This window comes from Jatropha curcas, chromosome 8 (genome assembly GCF_041381405.1).
Source record: "Jatropha curcas cultivar XTBG-Jc1 chromosome 8, XTBG_Jcur_1.0, whole genome shotgun sequence".
NCBI lineage: Eukaryota > Viridiplantae > Streptophyta > Magnoliopsida > Malpighiales > Euphorbiaceae > Jatropha > Jatropha curcas.
In genome coordinates, this window is record NC_143158.1 from 22093108 (window position 1) to 22103123 (window position 10016).

The following is a 10016-nucleotide window of genomic DNA, read 5'->3' on the forward strand; positions in this document are numbered from 1 at the left end:
GTAAAATAATACAAAATAAAATTAATCGAAAATAATAAAAATGGATGAATATAAAGTGATATGAGAATTGAGATTGAATGGAGAGAGAATATATAGCCAAATAATTTTAGATGGATAAGATTAAATTTTATAAGTGTTGGTTATTATTATAATATATTAATTTTTAAATTTTATTAGTTGGATTAGGTTTCGAAAACTTATCAATATTCTATTAAATACTAAATATTAAATTAAAAAATTATTTGAATTGACCAATCAAAATACAGAAAATAAGAAAAACTTAAAATTTTATAAGAAAAGAAAAATAGAATGCTGAACAAAGACAACTTTTTGAATCATTCTCTTTGTTTCAGCTTTCATATATATACACCAGCCGAAAAAACGTGCTTCGCACGAGTATTTAAATACTATTTTGTTAACTATTGTGATTGATTATATTATAATTTTTGATAAATTATTATGAATAATCAAATTATTTGGTAGAATAATCAAACATCTTCTTTGAAATAATTAATAATGGTAAATATAAAAATAATTTGTAAATAATAATAATTGTGATACTGTTTGCAATATCATAACAAAGTAAGCTTTTAAATTGGATTAAATTTAATAATCAAAAAATTGATACTAAAGTTTAGTTATTTTTTATTAATATCTAGTTATTTAGTTATTTTTTTATTAATTATCTAGTGTTTTTATTTTCATTTTCATACTAAAACAAAGAAGAAAATTATTTATTTGATAATATTTAGTTGATTTAGTTGATAAAGTTTTTGATATCCCAATTTGACATTTTAGAAGCATTATCTTTTATTTTATTCCGTTTAGATAGATTAAAATATTAGATCTAAGCAAGTGTTTTCAAATTAATATTGTAACTAAAGTTGTTTCATATTTCGAAATTCAAAAAAAATAAAATAAAATTTAATATGACTATATCTATCAAAATAATTAAATAAACAAACAAAAAAAATATTTTTTTTAAAAAAAAACATATGAAGATTATCATCATAGATGGCCAAATAGAAAACTTAATAGAAGAAATTATATTCTTGAAAAGTAAATTAAATAATAAAGTGTGTATTACTCGAACAATTTTAATACAACGTTAATTCTATTCTCGTTAGACTTAAACAATTTAAACACAACGTTAATTCTATTATCGTTAAAACTTTTCTTAGCAAGTTTTTGCTCACTGTCTGTCTTTATCTTCCAATTTAAAAAAATAAATATAATAAAAATTAACCGTAAAATCAACTAACTCATGTTTCAAAGGAACCGAAGAGAAAACAGATCCGTTGGGGCTTTGTCTTGATTTCTAGGGTTAGAGCATTGAGATAAGCTGACATCGTCTTTACCACTTCCTGCTAAAAAACATTGAATAATGGATTAAACCAAGGTGATGCAGAAAAATAGAGAAGTCTAGCTACCCATAAACATAAACAACAATACAACGTAATAATATTTAAATTGCTACTCATATTTAAATACAACTATAAATTTTGCTGGAGCAGCTCTAGTGTATTTAAATACAACTCAAATACCATGAGATAATAATAGTTATTATTATATATAGATAATTATTATTATTATACATAGATAAAGTTTAACCATTTAAATAATTTAATATGGATAATTTATAGAAAATATTAGTTAAAATACTTAAGTTGTTCAATCACAATGCATAAAAGTTTTAAATATTTCTAAAACAAAAAAAATAGAGAGTTGGATAAAAAGAGAGCGTTGAATCTTCTCTTTATTTCAGCTTTCAACTTTCATATATATATATATATATATATATATATATATAATTTTAAATGACTATTTATTCTTTTTGATAATAATCTTTTTCATTCATTTGATGAATAAAAAGTTTATATTCAAGTTTTAATATTAGATGTGTGTTATATTAGGTGTGTTCATCACACCACCTAAACCACCCAAACCGATTTAAAATCGCAGTTTTAAAATTGATGATGAGATTTGATTTTATAAAATTTAAAAACTCACTAAGTTTTTAAGTCGATTTACCGTTTTAAGGTCACAATCGGTCAAAATCAAACCAAACCAAACCGTTATATGTATTTATGTTTAAACTTTTAAATGATAAGTAATTTACTTCAATTTTCTTACATGGAATTTTTTTTTTTTTTTGTATTGAATAATTTATATTGATAGTAAATTATGGAATAAGTTGGTATTGGAAGTATTAAGCAATAATTTCATATTGATTAAGTAAACTATATAATTATTTTATAGAAATTTCAAAATGGAAAATAGATGAGTATATATTATACATAAATTAAATCTGAGCAAAACAATAGTTTTTTATATTTTTAAGGGAAAATTATTATTTCATCCCTGAGGTTTTACATAATTATTTAAGTAGTCCTCGACATTTATATATATATTTATAACATTCCTAAGGTTTGCCACCGTTATATTAATTGGTCCTTCCGTCAAAAAAATACACTTTTTCCGTTAATTTTGAGAAGAAAAGACGAAATTATCCTTTGGAAAAATAATTATTTCATCCCTGAGGTTTGCCATAATTATTAAGTAGTCCCTTACATTTAAACAAATATTTATAACGTCCCTGAGGTTTACTTCCGTCATATTAATTGGTCCTTCCATAAAAAAAAATACACTTTTTCCGTTAATTTTGAGCGGAAAAGATGAAACTATCATTTATAAGTTTTCATTGATGTTATTATCAATCCCTTTCCTCTAAAATACCTGAAACTCAAATATTCACCATCTTCCTCAACCCAACGCGGTCTTCATTGCCACCACCGTGTCTCTGTCAAGTATCATCTCCATAACCAGATCACCAACAAAACTAAAAGGGAAAATATTTATAACGTTCCTGAGGTTACTTCCGTCATATTACTTGGTCCTTCCGTCCAAAAAAAACACTTTTTGCTGTTAATTTTTAATAGATTGACCAAACTAACCTAAATTCTCTAATCAAGGAGAGAGAGATAAATGGATGAAGGGTGATGATGGCTTGATTGAGTTTGGATGCTGGGTTTTAGTTTTGGCGGTGATTCGGTTATGGAGATGATAGTTTTCATTGACACGGTGGTGGCAATGAAGACCGCATTGGGTTGAGAAAGATGGTGAAAATGTGAGTTTTAGGTATCTTAGAGGAAAGGGATTAATAATAATGTAAATGAAAACTTATAAAGGATAATTTCATCTTTTTCACTCAAAATTAACGGAAAAAGTGTATTTTTTTTTATGGAATGACCAATTAATATGATGGAAGTAAACTTCAGGGACATTATAAATATTTGTATAAATGTAAAGGACTACTTAATAATTATGACAAACCTCAGGGATGAAATAATTATTTTTCCAAAGGATAATTTCGTCTTTTCTTCTCAAAATTAACGGAAAAAGTGTATTTTTTTTACGGAAAGACCAATTAATATGACGGTGGCAAATCTCAGGGATGTTATAAATATATGTATAAATGTCAAGGACTACTTAACTAATTATGTAAAACCTCAGGGACGAAATAATATTTTTCCCTATTTTTAATAATAAATGTAAAATTAAATCAAACTTTAAAATTTTATATTTATAAATTGCTAAGTTAACATATTATTGAATATATAATTTTGTTATGCTAGAACAATTTAAACATATAAAAAAAAAATTAATTTAGTAACTTTCGGTAACTACTTAAAAACATGTGTATTTTATGTTATAGTTTGTACTAATTAATTTTCAATATTCAGTATAATGTTAATCTTATTTTTTGTTAACCAAATGGACGAGCAAGTTAATTTAATTTTTTTCAAATTGTTTAAAACGTCACGCCGAATCAAATCAAATTAAACTAAACTCCCAACCTAAAATTTGATTTAGTTTGAAATTTTTTGATAATTTTATTTAATTTTAATTTTTTTTAACTATAATTTTTGTTAGGGTCCATTTTACTTTTGAGTCGATTATTATATTCAACCAAACCGAATTGAGCCGCCGTCGGTCCTAAATTATATAATGCTCACGAGTTAGAGCCAAAATGAATATTATTAAAAAATAACTAATGTTATTATATATTGCTGCCTTTGTTCTGTCAATTTTCACGTCAAAACGTCGGCGTGGCATATAACTATTGGCAAACAAAGGAAAAATGAAAACGGATTGTATATAGTCCAATATAGTTGAACATTTTTCCAACTGAACAATCTGAAACTCTCTTTTCCTTTGCAGATAGAGAGTCTCTCGAACTCCTCCTCTATTTGATCTGTGAATAATGGCGGAACAAAGCGATACGGTGTCGTCTAGCTCTAATCAATCTTCTACTATTCAAAGTTCGTCTCATGACAACCTCAACAAGCAACCCCAGGTTTTTCTTCTCTTCCAATTGCAATCTCAGTCTCTTTTGATTGGTTTTTCTTTTAATTTCCTTTTTTTCCCTTAAATTTTACCCCTTTGGCTAATTTATCAAATCTTAGCGTTTCCCACTCTATTTTATTGTATTTGTTCAGGTTAATGGAATGGTCGTTAAAATTCTTTTAGGGTTTTGTTTCTGTTCAGTTCTAGAATCATTAATTTAGTATGTTATTAATCTTAGGTGCAGGCATTCTCTGGTTTTCAAGCATACCCATATGGGGATTTTCAGATGTATCCAATTGTATACCCTGCACTGGTACCAGGGTTAACTTCTATACAAACTCAGGAAGAAATGAATCGCGGAGCTGGCATTTATGCAGTGCCTGTTCCACCATTTATGGGGCCAATTGCCGGACTTCCATCAAATACCCTCGTTCCTCTTACTTACAATATACCCACGTAAGTTTCTGTTATACACGAATGCTAGTTGTTATGCCTGACCATTTTGCTATTTTTTTTCCCATTAGAGTTGCATAAGAATTTTTATGTGCCGCAAAAGCCTTTGGATTACTTGTAGTTTTAAGCATTAGACTTGATAAACTCAGTTTATTACTTTTCCAATCATCAATCATTAATGAAATATTGAATTGAGCTTAAGAGGTGCTTTCTTTATCATTTTTACACGATGAAGCGTAGTGATAATTCAGTTAAAATTAGGATGTATTTTATTTCTATTTTTGTTTTCTCTTTTTATGAAAAAGAGGTTAAGTTGTACTATATTGATAATGGTAGGGAAGAGTAGTGTGGATGTTAATCTGTCGAGCATTGTATTTTTGGACTTGCATGGTGTTTAGTTAATAAGGATGGATTGAAAGAGAAACTTGTTGCAGTACCAAATGACGATATAATGTAAATGATATTCTGAATAGGTAAGTGTCCAACTGGCCCATTTGCTGTGGAAGAGACTGGCTTTGTTAATAATTAATTCAACACAGAGAAAAATATCTCAAAGTTCATCAGTGAATGACACAGGAAGTAAGTTCCTAGAGTTACAACTCTAAGATTTACTTACACAGTTCAAAGATTGTAGAATAAATCCCACCTCAAAGAAGTTCAACTTTGCTGTAATTGATCCAATTTGGAGACTAATAGATTGATTAGAAACTTCAGCTGGAAATTTGGAAAATATGATTTCCAACATAGGGTTCTCATGTTGCTCTTTGAAAGATAACTTTGGAACTTCCTGAATGGTTTTCATATCCAATTTTGTGGTGGCACATACTTTAGTGCTGCTCCAACCACTTTTTTCCAATTCTTTTGGTTAGGAATTGGTTACTTTTTGTAGGGAGTGAAACAAAATACATACTATAATCATGCCATACAGGGAGTAGCGATTTACTACAGATTAGATATTGAAGCAATTGATTAATTGCTACAACCATTTCTTTGACAGCAGGTCGACTCATGATGCTGGGGCAGTCAGTGATCACGGGCAAGGGGGACAACAGCCACAACAGCAGCAACAGCCTGCACCTCAAAGACAAGTTGTTGTGAGGAGATTTCAGATTGCATTTCAGCTTGATTTGTTACTTATACTTAAACTAGCAGCTGTGATCTTTTTGTTCAACCAAGATGGATCGAGGCAAAGACTAGTTGTCCTCGTGTTCTTTGCTTCACTTGTCTATTTGTAAGTATCTTACAAGTAAAGTTGATTTATGATTGCTTTGTGCTCGATGTTTATGGATATATGGTTCCTGTGCATTTTGGAATAAGTTTCTAGAAAAAAGATCATAACCTAGTCAACTAATCGATCAAGGTAAATCGAGTCCTAAATTTGAGGATAATTCCCATGAGTATACAATTCAATATTCTGCTAGTCAGCAAATTGTTCTGAGCAAATCATGCCTGAAACTTAGGAGTCAACCGATTGATTGGAGCAAATCATTCCCAAATCTTAAGATTATTACCACGAATGCATAATACACAATCAATTGATTTGGGTGAATCATTTCCTGAATCCCTTCCAATCTTAGGATGGTTACCATATTTATGCAATACACAGGTAAACCCTTTAACCATCCTTCCATGGCTAATCATGAAACCTCAGAAACACATTCTTCAGTTCCAGCTGTTTCTTAACTCTTACTATATTAGAGATCATTCCAATTTAGTGGAATATGGGATTATTGGTTAAAGCAGTACTATTTTTTTTTTTTTTTTTTTTTTTGGATTTCAAAATTATTGATGCTAGAATTTTTTTTATGCTTTTATTTTGATACTTGTCTTATGTAGAATTAGTTGTCTTCTTATACTTTGCACCTCATGTCACTCGGGAGGCCTGTGTCAGGCAAATGCCTTTAGCAACTATTGATTGTGTGCACTATGAAGATTTTCTTTACACATTGAAAAAGGTGGGAAGGGTAGGAATAAAGGGAGGGGGAAGGGCAATGGAGGTAAACATGGCCTGAGATATAGGATTATATCAAATATATGATATTTCTATCCATAATTAAACTAAAATTATTTGCTTGATGATATATTTGGCTAATAGAGGCTATCTACATATGATCATGGTGGATTACTGCATCTTCTCCTATATGATCATGGTCAAATGACCCCACTCATGAAGAGGCAGCTATGCCTCTGCCTTTCTCATTGTTCATATGAATGGATGTTAACTTAGCAAATTTGGATTGTTGCAGATATCAAACTGGAGCTCTCACACCATTAGTACAATGGCTCTCGCAGAGCATGCAAAGAGCAGCTCAACCTCCACGTCCACCCAGGCCTGTTGTTAGAGCGGACAATGTTCCTGCTGCCGCAAGGCAGAATGAGAATGTTGCTTTAGCAGGTGCTTTCTATTTCCTGAAGGATACCTAGAATATATTGTTCTCTGCCTTTTGTTTTATTCCTTTTATTGAGTGCATATCGTGAAGACATTATGAAGTTTGCATCTGTTCATTATTGCCCTTGCTCCAATTTAAAAATGTTTCTGTACCCTGGAAAAAAACACACATTATTAAAGCTGGTCCATATTGGACTAGCTTTTAGGTTCTCTAGTGCTGCAGGAGGAAGGATTCCCTTTCTACCATTCATTCAAATTGCTAACCAGTCGAATCTTATGCATATAATAACATTTGCCAGCCTTAACATATGCCATATTAATTATATCAAAAAATTGACTGCAATTTGGTAAGTGCAAAATAGTTTTAATAGCCATTCTTCCTCCCTTATGAATGGCCCAGTGTTTTTTGTGTTGAACCAGTAAATATCATGCTATATTATTGTTATCTAATGTGCTTAGTTGAATAGTGAACTATTATTTTCAACATGTCGCCGATTGTGTGTCTACTCAGCTATTGTGCTCTGATATTATTGTCAATCTAGACAAATTGGACTGAGATAAAAATGGTTTTGTATAGCGTCACAAATATTAATGTGTTAGGTGGATTGATGGTATCTTTTTTTTTTTCTCATGAATATGTAGAATTTCACTTCCTTCCGGTTTTTCGGTTCTCTAATCAACAGATTGGATGGTATTTACAAAAGAAAGCTAACTGAAGTTGAAAGGAGTCCCAAATTAGTATGTTATGATCGTTCTTATAGGAATTATTCCTACAGCATTTTTATGTCAATGCAGATTTACACCAGATGGAATAAGGAGAAAAATCATATAAAATGACCCTAATTAGTTTGGGATTGAAGGCTTTAATTGAGTTTCAGTAATTACTCATAATTGGTTTGTTTGACAACCTGTTGCAGAGGGGCAAGCTGGAGCTGATAATGAAAATCGTGCTGCAGGGGATGGTAACCAGGCCAACGAGAATGGAAATGTAGCAGAACCCAGAGGAGTTAATGGTGGTAACTGGTGGGGAATTGTGAAGGAGATTCAGATGATTGTATTTGGGTTCATTACCTCTCTTCTACCAGGCTTTCACAACATAGATTAGATCATACTTTAGCAGGCTAACCAACGTTATGAACCAGCATATAGAAGCTGGATACAGTTGTTTTGTCGTTTTTTCGTTTCTTTTTGAAATAATGTAAGAAGTGTCATCCTGTTTATTTATAGATATAACTTCCAGATATATATCTCTGCAATTATGGCTTGCATGTTGATTTTCAAATGTTTTTCTTTTTTTTTTTTTAGCTCATGTTTAATTGGCTTTACAAAGGAATGAGATGGTATAGATGACTAAATTTTAAGGATTAAATGTTAATTTGTAATTTTTTTTTTTATCACAACTCATTGAGGATGACTTTACTGACTTTTATACCTCTTTGACAAGCAGAGAAACATAAAGATTAGGAAAAACGTGCCTCAGATGTAGGGATGGGAGCGGGTGGATATTTATGAATTTTAAATTATCTATATTTGTATCCGTTTAAAATTATATTAACCATACCTATTAAAAATATCTTTAAATATCTATTTAATTATTTGTATCTAAATCTGTTAATTATTTTATTATCTATATCCAGTAGGGTACTTGCAAAATTTTAATAATCCAAATTTGAATCCGTTTAAACATCATTTAGATTAATATTTTTTGAAACTAATACTTTTTTTTGTTATTATTTTAAAGATAAATAAATATTTTGTTTATACATCAAATTAGTAACAATTTATTAATGGCCAAAAAATGAATTACTATGGATGAAAAAAATAAATTAATATAGATTAAAATACATTGACATCACAACATCAAAATTAAGACTTTTTATTGTTACTTTTACTATAAATGCTTGATAGAGCCAAAATAAAGATTTAAATTCATATTTTAAAGGATAGTATTTGCAATATAAAAATACATAGATAAATTATAAATAAAATTAAGAATAAAAATATTAAGTGATGGGACTTTATATAATTGATGGATAAAGTTAAAATATTATTTAATTTTTAAATGGATTCAGATTCAATCACTATACCTAATATATTTTTATTGAAATGTTAAAATAGAAAATTGATCTATTATAGTATATTGATAAATTGTATTACTTAATATTAAAAGCAAAATATATTCTTTGAGAAATCAATTAAAAAAATACTATTCTAAAAAAATAAAATAAGAAATTATAATTAATAAAAATTCACGAATTCTGGCTAATTAATATTGATGTATAGGCTTATATTCTTTTAAGTTAACAAATATATTAATATAGTTTAGTGGTAAATATCATTTTTATTTTTCAAAAGGTCAAAAGTTCAAATCTCTAAATCAATATTTATATAATAAATATACTATTATTATTATGGATAAACGGGTAGGGTATCTGCGGGTACCCGCAAGGCAATAAATATATTATTATTACTATGGATAAACGGGTAGGGTATCCACGGGTACTAGCAAGGCAACCCTTTTAATCTAACGGGTAGCGGAAAGGGGTACGCATTGACTGAAACCCATATCCTACCCGAATTCCGGTATCCATTTAATCTAACGGGTAGCGGGTAACGTGTATCCATTGACTAAAATCCGTTTCCTACTCGAATCCATCGCGATTAATAATTTTATTATCCATATCCATTTTAAATCTGTTTACAACTATCCGAATCTATAATAATATATGGATTGGATACCTTAAATACTCATTCTGCTACCTTAAATACTCATTCCGCTTTCATCCCTACTCGGACGGCATTATATAGTGGACTTGAAGAGTTTTGA

General features: G+C 29.4%; 1 protein-coding gene across 3 annotated transcripts; it reads left to right on the forward strand.

Moving 5' to 3' along the window:
- The first annotated feature begins 4153 nt into the window (after positions 1 to 4153).
- Positions 4154 to 8432, forward strand: LOC105644676 (uncharacterized). Of its 3 annotated transcripts, none has more exons than XM_020677924.3 (5): positions 4154 to 4357; positions 4592 to 4803; positions 5798 to 6031; positions 7047 to 7195; positions 8107 to 8432. In XM_020677924.3, exons 1-5 carry the CDS (start codon positions 4265 to 4267, stop codon positions 8292 to 8294), a joined length of 876 nt encoding a protein of 291 aa, XP_020533583.1. In that variant the 5' UTR covers positions 4154 to 4264; the 3' UTR covers positions 8295 to 8432. The 3 variants fall into 3 exon arrangements, with proteins under 3 accessions (XP_020533583.1, XP_012088994.1, XP_012064611.1); XM_012233604.4 differs by having other exon boundaries at positions 4159 to 4357; positions 4586 to 4803; XM_012209221.4 differs by having other exon boundaries at positions 4160 to 4357; positions 4586 to 4803; positions 5801 to 6031.
- Positions 8433 to 10016: the final 1584 nt, after the last annotated feature.